The 16,896-nt window shown below is 41.5% G+C and overlaps 4 protein-coding genes across 6 annotated transcripts in view; 3 read left to right on the top strand and 1 right to left on the bottom strand.

Moving 5' to 3' along the window:
* Positions 1 to 74: 74 nt before the first annotated feature.
* nol6 (nucleolar protein 6 (RNA-associated)) lies at positions 75 to 7,732 on the top strand. Its single transcript, XM_088377366.1, has 26 exons — positions 75 to 237; positions 520 to 726; positions 802 to 918; positions 1,026 to 1,205; positions 1,283 to 1,451; positions 1,534 to 1,668; positions 1,767 to 1,930; positions 2,114 to 2,234; positions 2,322 to 2,380; positions 2,469 to 2,570; positions 2,636 to 2,751; positions 2,827 to 3,004; positions 3,195 to 3,317; positions 3,418 to 3,566; positions 3,647 to 3,722; positions 3,841 to 3,981; positions 4,055 to 4,172; positions 4,271 to 4,425; positions 4,507 to 4,670; positions 4,748 to 4,900; positions 4,983 to 5,080; positions 5,214 to 5,338; positions 6,722 to 6,811; positions 6,881 to 7,081; positions 7,272 to 7,373; positions 7,470 to 7,732. The coding sequence occupies exons 1-26, from the start codon at positions 202 to 204 to the stop codon at positions 7,617 to 7,619; spliced, it is 3,429 nt and encodes a 1,142-aa protein (XP_088233492.1). The 5' UTR covers positions 75 to 201; the 3' UTR covers positions 7,620 to 7,732.
* LOC148397381 (cocaine- and amphetamine-regulated transcript protein-like) lies at positions 5,393 to 6,094 on the bottom strand. The gene is made up of 3 exons (XM_088377376.1): positions 5,908 to 6,094; positions 5,748 to 5,831; positions 5,393 to 5,665 (listed from the first exon to the last, which is right to left on the bottom strand). The coding sequence occupies exons 1-3, from the start codon at positions 6,049 to 6,051 to the stop codon at positions 5,558 to 5,560; spliced, it is 336 nt and encodes a 111-aa protein (XP_088233502.1). The 5' UTR covers positions 6,052 to 6,094; the 3' UTR covers positions 5,393 to 5,557.
* A 120-nt stretch (positions 7,733 to 7,852) lies between the features above and the next one.
* On the top strand, positions 7,853 to 14,626 carry aqp3a (aquaporin 3a). 2 transcript variants are annotated; one of them, XM_088377369.1, is made up of 8 exons: positions 7,853 to 8,219; positions 9,761 to 9,834; positions 10,481 to 10,633; positions 12,340 to 12,466; positions 12,541 to 12,678; positions 13,302 to 13,417; positions 13,504 to 13,721; positions 13,792 to 14,626. In XM_088377369.1, the coding sequence occupies exons 3-8, from the start codon at positions 10,526 to 10,528 to the stop codon at positions 13,994 to 13,996; spliced, it is 912 nt and encodes a 303-aa protein (XP_088233495.1). In that variant the 5' UTR covers positions 7,853 to 8,219; positions 9,761 to 9,834; positions 10,481 to 10,525; the 3' UTR covers positions 13,997 to 14,626. The 2 variants fall into 2 exon arrangements, with proteins under 2 accessions (XP_088233495.1, XP_088233494.1); XM_088377368.1 differs by lacking the exons at positions 7,853 to 8,219; positions 9,761 to 9,834 and having other exon boundaries at positions 9,851 to 10,633.
* Positions 14,627 to 16,046: 1,420 nt separating this feature from the next.
* The window catches only part of LOC148397377 (uncharacterized), a 208,038-nt gene continuing 207,188 nt past the window's right edge, over positions 16,047 to 16,896 (top strand). For both annotated transcript variants that reach the window (XM_088377374.1, XM_088377373.1), the window contains exon 1: positions 16,047 to 16,287. The gene's annotated coding sequence lies outside the window, so the exon portion shown is untranslated. The remainder of the gene's footprint in view (positions 16,288 to 16,896) is intronic.

The following is a 16,896-nucleotide window of genomic DNA, read 5'->3' as shown; positions in this document are numbered from 1 at the left end:
TGAAAAAGCCACCCGGAAGCATATCAGCGCCAGACCAATCCCGATTCACATTTACACGATGAACCAATCGGATAATGTTTTGCTAGTAAGCATGTTTCTATGACCCTTGCACATGTGAGACAACGCTACAGTGTCTATTACAGTGTCGCTAAAACCTGAAAAAAACAAAAATTTAACCTCACTTTCTCGGGTGGATTAGACATGAAGAAGAAGCGGGTAAATGCTGCGTCAGTCAAGGTAAGCGTACATTTCATTTTCATTCCTTAATGTCAATATGAGCCCCTCGACACCTCGAATTGTGTTTTGGGTATGCAGACATGCAGCTCTGCAAACTTAGAAAAATTAAAAAGTATGCAGTAGTCACACGTCTAGCTGACTTCAAAATTTCTTATTGTATCTCTCCTCAGCGTACAATTTAAGAACAGTAAATAGCCTCAAACACCTTGTTTGGACTACTTGAATAATTCAGGTTTAAATATGTCTTCAAAATGTGTGAAACTTTGTTGTTTGTGTCACTAGATGATTCCAACAGAATTAACCAACAACATGAAGGAGAAGGAGGAAAATGAACCTCCTATTAAAGTAAAAAAGAGCAACTCTGGGGAGCTGGCATACCGCCCGGTGAAGATGTCCAGAAGCGACCTGTACAAACCCCCAACAGTGGAGGAACTCAACCAGCTGAAAGAGGCAGAAAGTTTATTTCACTGCAGCTTGCTCAAAATGCAGGTAAGACTTCAATCTCAACAACTTGAATGTGGTGAGAAAGACCTCCACAAAATTTTCTTTTCCACCCGATCACAGATGGAGGAGCTGCTGAAAGAAGTGTCCCTCAGTGAACGCAGGAAACGACAAATCAATGCTTTTATTGAGACGGTCACCAAACTCCTGAGGAGCGTACCACTCTCACCTGAGGTGGAGGTGCGTAGTATTTTTCCTACTGTGGTTCTGTGCGTAAAGTATAAGATTGCAAAATTCCAGGAATTTTCAAAGTTGGAAACTTCACAAGGGACATTTTTTGGTCACAGATGCACAACCTGTCATGGTTGTCCAGTGATGTGAAGGTTCCTATCCTCCTGTTACCAAAAACACAAAAGGGCAAATTCCACATGGCGCCTCCAGCTTCTATTGATCTGATTGGAAGTTACCCGTTGGGAACTTGCACCAAGCCACGCGTCCTAGTAGACCTGACTGTCACAATGCCCGCTGTAAGTCCCGCTTTTCTGAGTGGAACAGTACAGCCAGTTTGAAATGTCTAAGTATGGGTCTGATGTGTTTTTTATAGGATATCCTCCACCCTAAAGACTTCTTGAACCAGAGGTATCCCAGGAAAAGAGCCATCTACCTGGCAGGTCTGGCTCAGTATCTGTCAACCTCCTCCGACATAGGATCCATGTCGTACTCTTGCCTTCATGGTAATCGGCTTCGACCAGTTCTGCTGCTGAAACCTCCAGGTGAGCTATTAAAAGTCAAAACTATGCTCAGCACATCATATTATCCTTTATTAACCTTTATTTATTTTGTGATATGTTTTAGGTAAAGAGTCATCCACCATGACAGTCCGCCTTCATGCTTGTCCACCTCCTGGATTCTTCAAACCCAGACGCTTCCACCCTCAAATGAATAACATCAGGACAGGCTGGTACACAGGGGAAAATAACACGCAGTCCGGTGAGATGAATGACTTTATACTGGATGTTGTTGTCACAGCCATAGAAAGATACAAAATAACTTTTGTCTCCTTTTATTTTTTTTTTAATTCCCTGCAGAGGCCAGTGAGCCTCCAACTCCACATTACAATAGCGCCCTTCTTGGTGATCTGCTGGTCAGGCCTCACGTCCAGTTCCTGTCTGCTGTGAGCGCTCAATGCTCGGCTTTTCCTAACGGGGTGGCTTTGTTTAAAGTCTGGCTACGTCAGCGAGAGCTGGACCAGGTATGTGTCCTCCTCCGCAGATCAGGCTGTATGTACGGTATTGTATTTGTACGGCTTTCTCAGGGTGTACCCACCTCTCGGGCATGTCAGAGCGAAAAGTTCCAGCTAAACCTCACCCTACTGATGATTCAAAATGTAAATAGATGGCTTGAAATATGTGCTAATCTTTTGCTTCTATTTAAGGGCACCGGGTGCTTCAACGGCTTTCTGGCCTCCATGCTCTTGGCGTACCTTCTGACCACGCACAGAATCAGCAACACCATGACTGCCTATCAGCTGCTGCGAAACACTTTGAACTTTCTGGGTACGTCGATGAAAAGCTTTTTAACGCAAAGTTGCAATCAGAGCTTCATTTTGAATCTGCTTCAATTTCTGTTCGCATAACTCCCAGCAAACACAGACCTGACAATGAACGGAATCACTCTGGCCAAAGAACCCGACTCGACAGCAGTGAGTGAACCTAAAAAGATGTGAACCTTTCACAACTTTCTCTTCAGACTTACGAAAAATGTCCTTTCGTCATCTCTTTGTCCCACAGCCTTCAATGGCAGACTTTCACGATGCATTCCAGGTCGTGTTCATCGACCCGTCCGGACATCTCAACATGTGTGCCGATATGACGGCTTGCACTTACAAGCAGGTACACCTTGAAATAATCTCTGCTCAACGGGTCTATGTTTTAACCACTCGGAACAAATCTCCCAGGTGCAGCAGGAGGCGTCCATGTCACTGCAGTTCTGGGACGACCCCACTGTGGATGGTTTCCACAGCCTCCTCATGACCCCCAAGCCTATGACAAGGACCAGTGACCACATCTTCCAGTATGGCTTTTGAAATACCAGTTGATCGTCTCTATTTGAGCCCTCCCGTGTTGATGCTTTTCATACCTTTCCTAGATTGTGTGACCTTGTCAAGCTGCAGTTCAGCTGTAAGAAGCTGAACTTCCTCAGTGAGCTGATGGACCATAGCGGAAACTACGTGCACACGGCGCTCCCGTTTATACTGTCGCTGCTTCAGAAAGGACTCGGCCAAAGGATCAGCCTTCTCACCCACTCACTTTCCCCTGAGCCTGAGGTGAGTCATTATCCAGGCATGCTGGCTTCGTTTCGAAATCAGCAGATAATTGTTTTTATTAAGGAGAGTAACAATCGAAATAATCGGGAACATTATAGTTTACACAATCGGTGTGGTTGGGAGTTTCCGATTGTACAGAAAATAGATGGGTGAATGATAAATTGTGAATATGTTCATATTTTTGTGGTAGTGGTTGCTGGATAGCGAACCCCCTAAGTACAAGGCCCAGCCGCCTCTCACTTTTGGTTTGGTGTTGCGGCCTGAGCTGGCCACGTCTGTCTTGGAACGAGGACCTCCAGCAGACAGCCCGAAGGTGACTTTGCCCTCTTTAATAAATCATTAGGGACATATTGAAGAAACACTCCTAATAATAATAACATTTGATCAAATAAAAACAAAACTTCTTCTGTCAGGCTGCCGAGTTCCGACAGCTTTGGGGCGCTCGCTCGGAGCTCCGTCGTTTTCAAGACGGCGGCATCACTGAGGCTGTCCTGTGGGAAGGACAAAGCATGTGCCAGAAGCGGCTGGTACCGCAACAGATCATCACACACCTACTACAACTGTACGTACTGGTATTTTTCCCCAAAGTATGACTTTGCGTCAGATAGTTTGAAATTGTACCGCATTCCATTTTCCAAACAGCCATGCAGACATCCCTGAGTCTTGCGTGCAACACGTCGGGGCAAAGATTGATGATGTCATCAAAATGGGAAGAAAGGTAAAATAAATCAATCACACTCACCAGTTAATTTTCAGCATTACATTTTTAAATATGCTAATAAATATGACATTCTGAAAGGACAATTGGAAATTTTTTCCTCTTACATTGCCTTTAGGTGCCGAGTACTGGAGAGGAGGAAAGTTTGCGTGTGGTTCAATCATATGATGACCTGAGCAGAAAACTTTGGAAGCTAGAGGGTCTTCCACTGTCCATTACGTCGGTGCAAGGTGCCCATCCATCACTCAGATACACACAGGTGAGCTTGTTTTAAGTGGACGATCGTTTTTCGTCTGGTTTTCCATCTTAAATTCCCAACCCGTGCTCTCCAGGTGTTTCCTCCTCTGCCACTGAAATTCGACTACTCCTTCTTTGAAAAAGGAAGGCCTTTCCAAATTCTGTTACCCAAGGAGGGTAAACCTTGCCCGGCTTATGTGGAGCCCATCACAGGTTAGTATGTAATCCAACCATATTAGGGTTGAAAGTGACATTTGCTGCCGCTTACCGGTACGTCAACAATGTCCGATTGATGCTTTGGTATCCCGCAGTGATCTGTCACATGGAGGGCAGCGGAAAATGGCCTCACGATCGCCTCGCCATCCGCCACATCCGAGCTGCTTTCCACATTCGCCTGGGAGAGTTACTCAATATGCAGCATGGTTACACGTGTATACCCTGTGTCACACACTTGGACGTCTGGAAGGTACGTTTGATTTGTTAGTCAGGAACAGGCATCTCTGTGGGTTTTTTTTTTTAATAAAAATATATTTTTTGTCTTTCCCAGGACGGCTTTGTGTTTCGCATCCAAGTGGCGTATCACCGAGAGCCCCAAGTGCTGAGGGAGCGAGTGAGTCCCGAGGGACTGCTGATGATCCGGGACAACGAGGAGGCTCAGAGCTTGGAGATGAGGACTCTACACAAGCCTCTTCTAACCAGCACGCTGCACGGGTAAAACAATATATACTCGGGTACATTTTAGGCCTTCAGGCGGTTGAGAAGACGAATGTTTACATTTTCTTTGTCAGTCTCCAGCAGCAACACCCGTGTTTCGGGGCCGTTTGTCGCCTGGCCAAACGTTGGCTCGGGGCCCAGCTCTTCAGTGACGATATCACAGAGGACGCTGCGGACCTTCTGGTGGCTTACCTCTTCCTGCAGCCCGCGCCATTCACCCCTCCCGGGTAAGACGCCATGAGTCTTGTTTTTGTTTTGTTTTTTTTCCTTGCTATGTCGGTCATGTGAACATGTTTTGCCTGTCCTCAGTTCTCCTCAGGTGGGCTTCCTCCGCTTCCTTCATCTGCTCTCCTCCTTTGACTGGAGGAACAACCCGCTGGTCGTCAACCTCAACAAGCAGCTCACAGGCAGGCACTCTCACACATAGCCGTGCAAAACAAACAGTCGCTGACCTCTTTCTATTTACACATCTGACATACTTTAACATCCCGCTCGCTCGTCGCCACGTTGTGATTGTTGTGCGTCTCTCCTCACGTGTAGCGGCCGACTACACAGAGATCAAGAATGACTTCATGGCCTCCAGGGAATCCCTACCAGTCATGTTTATAGCAACGCCTAAAGACAAAAATGTTTCGATGTGGACCAAACGAGCCCCCACTGTCCAGGTCAGTGGACCGACAAATACAAATGGAACCACCGCTTTATCCGTTTACATCATTTATTAAAAGAAGCATCAATGTATCCACGTTATAAAATCAATATTTTCACACTATAAAAGGATTTAGAAAATGTTTACAGGTTTATAGCACCAATATCAAAAGGTCAATTGAATACATAAGTTAGCTTGAGATGTTTTTTTTTTTTTTTTTTGAGGTTAGATTGTATCATAAACATCGATGTAAGAAAGAATTGCACGTTCTTGGCGGGGAACAATCACACAGCTTCCCGATCCTGGAGCCTCTCCTCAGTGCACACTGTTCTCCTGGATCACACTGTAAAAAAAAAAAAAAACAACACAATAAAGTATTGTGTTACTTACAACTCTTCTCAAACAGGCTTCGTCGTATCGCATACCATAGGCAGGTGGCCGTGTTTTTTTCTCAGATTTGAAAGTTGATTTTTCTGAAGTCTATCCAACACTTCATGCAAATCATTGATCTGGAAACAGAAGCATGAATAATTAAACGGCGGTCATATTTTGTGCAGGATTCGAGCGCTTAAGCTTTGTGCTCACCAACTGCTTTTCGTTGCCATCCGTGTTCATAAAATATCGGAAATGGCTAGCTTGGTATTCCTCCGTGTGGATCTCAGCCTGGGCGTAAAAGCTTTTGGTGATGCACACCAATGTGCAGAGAAGGTACACACAGCAGCTTGTCATGATGCGTCGCTGACCCAGATAAACTTGACGTGCTCCACCTCACTCTTCCCCCACAACATTACAAGGAGCCTCCAAGTAGCCTCCCCTTATAAGGGAGCCGGAGGGCAGGAACTTTGGTCACGTTTTTGTCTGAGGTGCCGTTTTGGGGGTTGTCAGCATTAGATTTCACCCATTCACAACTTAGAAAAAAAAAAGACAAATAAACTCAATAGTGGCAAATTGTTTTAGCAGAGGTGGTCAGCATCGTGAGAAGGGAAACAAAAATTCCTTGGCCATTATTTTTATTATTATTTAAGGCTGAAGAAATGCTGAATTTAAATGAATAGATTAACAGTCGACCTTTTCTTTTATTTATTTATTTTTTTACACTCAGCTGAGTTTTCTTTATTTTAATATCGTACCATAAAAGTTTGATCAATTTGAATGATGTAAGGGGCTTTTGACTTGACACTGTGCTCTATTGTCAGTTTTGCCCCAAGCACCAATTGAGTCATTTTGTAAAACGCTTACGCGTTTCCTTTCACCGACAAGTTGAAACAAATTAGGCACCTGTTTGTCAGAGTTCATTTAATATTTTAGGAGTCATTTGTGTGTCTCATCTTAAATATTCAGATGTGAATACATTACGACTGCCATCCCTCAAAACTATTTTGTATGTTTGTTTCCTCAGATTCTGCAGCGGGCGGTGATGCTGGCTGCTGAGAGTCTCAAAGTTCTCGAACACCAGCTTATGGATGGCAGTCAGATCCAAGATGTTAGGGTTAGTTGAGGTCCGGGGGACACACTCATTGAAGAGATCCCGTTTGAATCCATGCGTTTCCATCCCCAGGTGGTCATGCGTCCTCCTCTGGAAGCTTACGACGTATTGATCCACCTGAACCTCAAGCATGTTCCACTGCTCGGTCAAGCAGTGGACCCTCCCACCGTCAACTTCAGCAGGGGGACGGTCCCCGGCCACGTAGCCGCCTCAGGGGGGAGGGTGCCCGTCACGGACTACAACCCTGTCGCGCTCTACCTGGCAGAGCTGCGGGTGAGAGTTGTCTTGAATTATTATGGAAATAATTACGAGGCCACGTTGTGCTGTCTTGATACATTTTCTGCACGTTAACCACATCATATTCAAACCATGATGATGATTTCCACATCACATATCTCATTTCAATTTAATTGATCAGAAAAGTATAATGACTGAAATTTGGACTTTGGCATTCCATGTTTAGGACGCATTCGGAGACCTAGCCCTTTTCTTTTGTGACCCCTATGGAGGATCTTTGATCGCCGTTTTATGGAAGCCAAAGGCCTTCGCCCCTCTGCCCTTCAAGGTAAAACAGATGAAGGCGGAATTTTGCACTTAAGCCCAGTTTGGAATTGCTGTATGAATAAAATACTCAAATGTTTCTTCTGTCTTCTTCCTGTAGACGTCCCAGATCTCTGCTAGGAGTGTGGAGGTAAACGGCGAAGAAGCAAAGACGATTCCAAATGTAGAAGCTATACTGGAGGACTTCAGCATCATTGGAAAGGATTTGGTCAGATCTGTAGAGGCCAGGACTGAAAGGTGGTCATTTTAGGCTGATATATGTTTTCACAATTTTCTATACATTTGCAAAATGTTATTTCTAGTGTTTTGAGGCATAAAAATTATAATCATGTTGAAGCACGTCTAATAAATATAAAGACTTTATTTCTGTTTATTTCTACTCTTCTTGTCTTCACCATCGGTTATTCTTGACTTGTTTCCACAAGAATTTAGTCCGAAAAAAATTGTGGTTGTGATATTTCTCAACGCTGGAATCTCAGCAATGTGATGCAACACCTTTTGTATCAAATGGAGAAATTGATGTCATCAATTTTATAGATCAAAAGCCACAGTGGGTCATTCAACCAACCTTCCGCGTGGGTTCAGTTCTCACTCAGTTACAGTTGAGGACAACTCAATGAATCCAAGTTTTCTCCAGCTGGTTGGCACAATGTTGAACATTTTGGCGTCCAATTTCACCTGAAAGTTTTTCCATGCTGGTGAAAGGGCAACTCAATTTTAGATGCTGAGGGTTCATGTTAACAGCTATGAATATCAAGTGAAAGATCATGACCCGGATCTGCAGTTTTATTGCTACTCTAAAAACGCCTCCGCGTTCTTGCTATTCTGTGGTTGTCAGATCTTCAAAAGGGTAAGTGGTTTGATTTTTTGTCCCCACCACATTTGTAAAACATTTTAAAATATTGGCCGTCGATTCGCTTCACTCACATGCAACAAATTTATTAACCGCACTAGATGTTCCTTGACATTTCAAATACTGAATGCTTTGGTGTATTTCTGACATGACAGGCAGACAGATTGGCAGCTCGATTGCGCAACAGCACGAAAAGCAGCATTTCTCGTCATGCTGACACATTGGGATGTCATAAGGTGTGAAAACATGGACAGCTGTTCAAGGGCAAAATGTGTTTTGACTCAAGCAGCCCTGCTTAATTATAGGGAAAGTGGCGCATCATGTAAACATCAACAATGTTATAAACGATAGTTGAATTACACGTTTCTTCTTTTTATCTTCGGCATCAATGCAGAATGAGTTCGTATTCACGTGAAAAAAACTTCCTGGAGTGAGCGTTAAAACTCATTTTATACCGGGAAGCAGATGACGTGTCATGGGAATGAGAAGACGCCACTAATTGTGGTCATTGCTGTCTGCTGATACCATTAGTCACGAAAAGTTACGTTCCCTTTTTACGTACTTTGTTGCCATTAAAATGTGTTGCACAATCTGTCTACCTTTCCCCAAGCAGTGTGCCAATTTGACTTTTTTATGACAATGGAAAACATCTTGTAACCTCTACACCGATAAACACATCTGGTTGGCAGATGCTTCATGCTATGCTCATCAAACATTTGAAACTGTTTTCAGAGCAAAACAAACAACACCTAAGCAGACATTGTTCTGTATTTTTCTGCTTTTCATAGTTGTGGTTGGGGAGTATTGTTTTCACTTCAACGTTCTCTTGCACTGGTTGAGCCATTTTTTTTCCCTGTAAAAGAACATCTGGTTTTCCTGCTTATAATACATTTGAAATTAAAAGTTGAGTATTTGTTGAAATCAGCATTCAAAATGCTCCACGTTCAGTCCAAATTACCTGGGGGAAATAATGATGCAACCAAAACATGAGGAATTAATATACAACGATTCCTTGTACCTGTCCTCCATTATTTGCTTACGAAAATAATTTATAAATAAATGTAGAATAACAGGTTTCTTCCAGCACGATAGCACCCACAAGTAAAGTTTTAATTTACGTGAAACATGGTGGAAAACATCCAGTGTGACACAAAACTTATAATTTGACTTTGAATTACACATTTCTCAATTTTTCTCAATATGTTATTCTATAACAATTTAATTTATTGTTTAATATTTGGTGATTAAGTCGGACAATATCTCACATTTCTATTTTATGTTTTGGACTATTTATTATTCAAACTGATTAAAATGAACCAAAAATTATTCACCTGTTACGAAAGTACCGAATAAATATCGTAAGATTTATTAGGTAGACTCCATTTAACTTAAATTATAAAGTGACTCGAGTACATCTTCTGGCTACACAATACCATGTCTCGGATGTACCTGACCTGATTACTTGATAAACGTAAGGCCAGGTTTCACACCTGCGCAGAACTTCCTCACTTTATGCGTTTCTCATTGTTTTATTTTAGACGGGGAGAGAATATTCTACTACCACTGTTAGTTCATCTTAACCAGCCAGACGCAAGCAAAATTCCGGACGCAGGTACACTTGAACTGAGATGATTCATGCATTTACCTGCTGGGCTTGCTGGTGGTGATGCACGGCATTGCATTTTTTTTACATGACGCAAACAGCTCTATTCAAAACTTCAATTTAATCCTCTCCTAATCCACCTTATGTGTTGGGCCATTAAATAGCCACAGCCAAGTTGATTTACAGCTGATTTAAACCTGAACAAAACTGGACTTGTAATGGCTGGCATGTTCTCACCGCTCCGTTGAAACCAGAGATGGAAGAAGAATAAAGTTTCAAAAGGGAAACAGGTCAGACCAAGTCTCCAGAGTAATGCTTGGCCACAACATTAGGTACACCTGTCAGTCTAAACAAAAGTATTTTCATTCATTCATTTTTTTTGCCAGCTTGACTTTTGCATTTTTTTTACATTGCTTCCTCTGTCTAACTAATAATTACTGTCGTGCGCCATCATAAAGCACATATGTATGTAACAAATCAATCTGTCATCTATAGGAAAGGCCCGTCAGTGAAAGCATGTTCTCCAAACCTGTCTGTGAATCACAGTGACGCGCCACATGTAGGCGTGTGTGGCAGAGGGTGGGGCTGCCCTCAGGATTGGCAGAGGCCCAGTCCAAAAACTCTGCTCTTTATAACACCAGTCCGATCCTTCCAGCTTCACATCTGCTCGGCGAAACTCGCTGATCGCTTTCCGCTGGCCATGGGTAGACAAAAGATCTATTTGGAGAAATTGTCCAAGACCTTCCAGATCCGCAACCTACTGCTTCGCCAGGCTTTGGCAGAATGTCTGGGCACCCTCATCCTTGTGGTAAGGACTTATTGATGGATAATTGTTTCATTCTGAGATTGGAATTTAAATTGTCACTTTGAAAATAGTCACTATTCATTTCGAAGGTTAGGTTATTTAAATCAAGAATGAATGGGTTTTGTATCAAGAGTCATTTTTCACACTTTCTATTATGCTTGAGTGTAATCAGTTAAGCGCCACATTCCATCACATCTTCTAATCAATTTTCTGTGACAATATTTGTTAAGTCAACTCCAAGTTATGTATAGACCACAACAAAGCAAGCATTCTTTGAATTGTTGCAATGTAAATGTTAGCTTTGCGTGTACTTTTGACCTGAGGGGATCAACAATGCACAGCAAACTTAAACCCAGGATCCAATTGACAATTAAAAAAAAAAAAAAGATAAGGCAAGCATGAATAAACACAATACAATGTTAGGTATGGAAGACAAGTGCAAGGTGTGGAGGCAGAACAATCATATTCGTGATATAATTTGACTTCCGATGATGAAATTTGAGTTTCTGCTGGTGACAAAGCAAACGTCGGGGACAAGCGAGGGTGTGGAAGATGTTTGTAGGTGTGAGCGCACTGTTTATTTGCAGAACCTTTTCAAAGCCAGTTTTTCCAAACATGTCTCAGAATAAAAGGAATTTAAACGGACACTGGCTGTATCAATAGATATAAAGATGATAGAGTCAAGCATAGACACGTTTCAATTTTAACTTGCTGACCTAAAGGGACAAAAAAAGACCAGATGTTTGTTTTGGTACACTGTAAGTTGTTTTTAATAAGCGTGTTCAGAGCGCTGTCCTTAGCCGCACTGTTCCACAACTTGCTGAATCAGTCACTTTTTGGTTGGTTGCTCTGAGCGGACACCACATTTTGAAAACAAAATAAAAAAAAGTTCAGCATTACTCACACAGTGGAATAATATAGAATTCTCAAAATTATTAAAACATCCTAAATCTTTTAAAAATCTCTTAAAAAAAAAAGCAACAGACACAAAAGTCAGCATTTTTGCTGGATTTTAATGAGCATTACCCTCTGGGTGTTTAGAGGATAGAATCCAGATGCTTTGAATCTGGATGCTTTGCTTCCTGTCGTCTTATTGGAAAATTAAGAGCTTTAAAGCCGCACATTACTTTAACCTACCAATAAAAAAAATTAAAAAAACGCTCACAGTAAGCAATGTTTGCTGTAAGCTTTAATGTTTTCCTCATGTGGAGTAAATCACTAGTTTGGAGAAAATGATCTGCTGGAGACACACATTCATGAAATTTTTGGGTGACTTGATGATATGGACACAAAAGAGCTTCTATAAAATTCTGAGCTGACTCTTTTGAATGGGCTTTTGTTGCTCCAGTGATAATGATCATTCTACCTTGGCTTGAACTTGACTGGCTAACAAATCACATAATTACAACACTTAAATTACCGGAACATACAGTGGAACCTCTGAAGGTCATTCGGGAATGTTGATTGACCTCCTGATTATTTTAATGTTGAATGAATTTTGGAGAACTCAGTGTAGTCAGTGGCGGAGCTAGATGGGTGTGGGGGGGTACGGGGGCACTGCCTCCCCCCTCATGAAAATGCTCGGACCCTTCCCAGGTGTCAGAGCAGATAATGACTTTTGGGTATTTTTAAAATTTTCAGGAATTTTCTTCCTACAACATCAAAAATGTTTTGATGTGTTTAATTGATCACATCATCTTGTTTTGCAGATGTTTGGCTGCGGTGCCGTGGCCCAATTGGTGTTGAGTAGTGGTTCTCATGGTCTGTTCTTGACGGTGAACTTTGCCTTCGGCTTTGCGGCCACCTTGGGAATCCTGGTCTGTGGCCAAATATCAGGTGCGTGATTATCTTTTCACTTAGTTAAGTGTTACATGTTGCAACGCTGTTCACTGTCTATGTACTCATCACAGGAGGACATTTGAACCCCGCAGTGACCTTTGCCCTCTGCCTGCTTGGGAGAGAACGCTGGAGAAAGTTTCCAATGTTCTTCCTTTTTCAGACAATCGGCGGTTTCTTGGGTGCGGCCATCATTTTTGGAATGTATTATGGTAAGAAGGAATCTCAATTTGCTTTTCAATAGATTAGGCCTTTCCAAAACGGAATATTTGAATATCAAGTTAGCATATACATTTATGTTTCTTTTTTGTTCCATATTTCAACACCATTAATTGACACAATTAATTGATATACTTAATAGCCACAAGGGGGCACTGTATCGAGAAAAGCATGCTATTTGCGTTCCTTACTGTTTAACATGTGAACTCTATTTTGTGAGCTAAATGAGTTTTGTTGTTGGGGTGTTGTTTTAACATGTAAAGATATATAGATAACATTAAATGTCTGTTTACGGAGTTGAGTCATGATTGAACACGAAAGAAATAACGCTAACTTTAAATTGGGTCTGGCACATTGTAGTATTTGCAATTGCACATCTTTTTACTACTCTGCAAGCTATAACAAATACGCATACATAAAACCACTCAAAAGAAATGGCAAAATCCTCAAATAAAAATGATTCAATAGATAAAATCCTTCCATCCTCAGCCAATATGCTCCAGGCCTGGAAGAATTTTGTTTTGGTATTCCAAGCTCACAAAAAAAAAAAAATGACATTGCACAATGAACCACAACAATCCTAACTTGGAGAAACAATGGTGTTATTTTATTTCAGATGCCCTGTGGGACCGTCCTGGTGCGTTCAATGTCACTGGCCCAAATGCCACAGCTGGAATCTTTGCCACCTATCCCGGAAAACATCTCACCCTTGTCAACGGCTTCTTTGATCAGGCAAGATTTTGAGCAACGGCTGGCAAGAAAAAAAAAAAAAATCATCATTCCTTGACCTCCCAGTTGTTATTTTTGGCTTTGTGTAGATTATTGGCACGGCAGCACTTATTGTTTGCATCCTGGCCATTGTGGATCCCTACAATAATCCCATCCCACAAGGACTGGAGGCCTTCACTGTGGGCTTTGTGGTTCTGGTCATTGGCCTGTCTATGGGATTCAACTCTGGCTACGCCGTCAATCCCGCCAGAGACCTCGGACCTCGTCTTTTTACCGCAATGGCCGGCTGGGGTGTCGAAGTCTTCACGTAAGCATTTTCATTTTCATGATGAACTTTTGGAGCGTTCGTTGACGATATTCCCCATAATGTTTTTCAGTGTCCGAAACGGTTGGTTCCTGGTGCCTGTTTTTGCCCCCTTTCTGGGCACCATCATCGGCGTCATCATCTACCAAATGATGGTTGGCTTCCACGAGGAGGGAGAAGTACGCGACAGGAGGAACGCAGAGGCTGAGGAGAACCTGCGACTCACCAACGTCGCCGCCAACGACAAATCGACAGAGGCCACCAAACAAGTGCATTGAACAGCTTTTGCGTATTTTGTTGAATTTTTTTCCGACCATGGTTAAACTGCCAGATTGGCGGGATGTTGAAATGAAGCTAATTTCCGTTCTTTGTGTTTGTTAGATTGCGTCACGTTTGTAGTGGAAAGACTGTAGAGGGGTGAAACATAACACAATTTTTTTTTTTTAAGAAGAGATGAAAATGTTGACATTGTGTTCCACAGTCTTCAAGTTATAACAGTGTTTTGTATTTTGTACCGATATAGTTTTAAAAACCGTTTTATGAAGAGATTTATATCTTAAATGTCCAAATAAGCACTTAGGTGGGCGTGGCTGCAAGTTAATATCCGTCAGTCCGGACAATTTCAATATTTAAATTCAAATTTCAATTTTAAAAAAATATATATTTTACTGTGGGGAAACAGTTCTTTCAAAATCTGTTCAATCATGTATTTTTATTGTTTTATATTTCTTATTTCACAATTCACCCCGTTGCCCTCACAAGTTCTGAATTACACAATGTTTGCTGATTCACAGCTGCACCTTTTGTGACTCGTATTTTGGTGCTGGACTGGAATTTGAGCCTTTTTGTATGTAGGTTGGTGGGTGAAGCTTTTGTATCAATACAATAAAGGTTTTTTATCCTTTGCATGTGGATGATGATACTTTCTCAAGCTAATGTAGATGTTTAAAAATCCTGAAAACTTTTTCTTCATCAAATTTAGTGACTGCCTCACACACAGCTGTATCTCATACACCACTGACATTTTGGCTCTATTTTTACTATGACGAAAATTCAAATATGGGGCTTGACTTTTCGAATGCTCATTTCCTTTGACCACATTTGCCATTTCTTTCCTTTCTTATTTGTTGCAGTCAAAAGTCCACAATATTTTCTTTTTTTGGCTTAACTCGAGTCTAGTTTTGCCACAGCGGTGACTCACTGTGTTCATCTCCCTTTGGTCTGCATCATCTCTAACTCCAGCCGTCTGCCCATCTTCCTTAATCACATCCATAAATTTTTATTTTACGACCTGGCGGGTCCATTTCCAGCATCATACTACCAATATTTTTAGATATATTCTGCATGTGTCCTACCCATCTTAATGGTTTATTGTTTTCTAGGAAAACAAGTAGTAAACAATCCTGCTACTATTACGTATTTTAAACAATATTTAGAAATTATTATGAATTTTTTATTATATATTATATGAGTTTATTATTAAAAGTCACATTTTGCTGCATGTTTTCCACAAGTGCTTGTTCTGTGTTTTGCATTTCATGCTTGGGGGGGCAAAATGTCCTGAGTCTACATTCATGAGGTTTAAGTTCTAGACCGAGATGTCGCAGAAATAGGAAATGTAGGTCTGCTGCAAAAAAGCCCATTCATCCTTACTTTCAAACACAGAATGCTTTCATCCTTTGACTAATTCCCTCAATATGGCATCGTACATACCAAGTTTATTTCATTTGACAACATTTGTCATGGAGCATGGCTTTAAAGGCTGTATTACAACCCTCTGGGCCAGGTTGTACATACCAAAGTCTCAGCCCAAACATTTGCACCTGGCTGGATTTCAATATGTGTAAGGAAAAAAAAAAAAAAAAAAAAAAAGGACAGACATGTGGGAAACTGGAATTTTTCATCCTTGTGTGGTGACACATTCGGGTTTTAAGGGGTGTCCGAATTTCCAGAGACCTTATATCAGGGGTGTCAAACTCATTTTTTTTAACGGGCCGCATTGTAGTCATAGCTTCTTTCGGAGGGCCATTATGATAAATAAATGTATGAGCACCTCATATTATATACAGTAAAAGCTACAAAACAAATACCTCATTTTCAAATCAGACAAGTAAAAAGCGGTCAAATATTTAAAAAAAAAAGATATTCAAAGTGAAGACAATTTGCAATTCTAGTAATGACACGAATTTGATGCACGATTTGTCTTCACGGACCACATAAAATAATGTGACGGGCCATATCTGGACCCCGGGCCTTGAGTTTGACACCCGTGCCTTATATGTAGGGCACTTAAAATTACCCACAATGCGCTTCTATTGACCATGGACGTTCACTCAAAAGTTTATTATAGCAGGAACTAAATAGTCGAGATCTTAATGCGCCGCTTCGTCATGACACGCAACTGATTTATGGGGGACTTTAAAGTGACTATTTGGACACAGCCGTGGGAAATAGGCATTGCAAATAATTCTTGCAAAAAAATGCATTTAGACTTCTGACGTCATGACAGGAAGATCCTTCAGGAAACTGAACGCACGTCAATGTGACGGATATGAAGACAGCTGAGCAGGTAACAAACTTTTTGAGATCTTTTAAGGCAATGAAACATTATCTCACTTGATCCATTCAGTAAATGCGGTTCGGATGATTGAATGAAGAAATGACACTATGCACAAGAAAAACTTGTTTTTCCCAAACTTGCAGAAGTGGTTTGCGTCGGCGTGGCATGCGGCGGTGCAGTTTGCAATTTATTCAATTTGGCTCCCTGTCATTAGTTTAAAGACTGCATGCACTATTTGTATCCTAACGCCAAGAAATGATATTAAAAGTAAGCCCTCAAGGTTGATTTGAACAAATGAGCAAAAAAGCAGTGCTGCTTTGGCTTTTCCAAACGCACATCTGCTGATTGTTGTTGAAATGCAAGGGATTTAACACTCCCAGCAGCACTCCAACCTCCAAAACTGAAGGGAAAAATAAAACCTGCTGTGAATTTTCCATGCTACAGGCTGATGTTGTGCTCTTCAGATATTTCATGCTATTCCTTTACTAACTGGAGCAGGCATGGGCAAACATTTATGGCTTTGTGTTCTAACTTGAATTGTGCTTTGTCTTACACATACACACGCACACACAATATTTGGCCATTCATCTGCAAACCAATCTTTAATAAATGTACAAA

Source organism: Syngnathus floridae, chromosome 5 (genome assembly GCF_059516105.1).
Source record: "Syngnathus floridae isolate MCC-2025c chromosome 5, RoL_Sflo_1.0, whole genome shotgun sequence".
NCBI lineage: Eukaryota > Metazoa > Chordata > Actinopteri > Syngnathiformes > Syngnathidae > Syngnathus > Syngnathus floridae.
The sequence above is the reverse complement of the archived record's forward strand: the minus strand, read 5'-3'. Positions and strand labels throughout refer to the sequence as shown.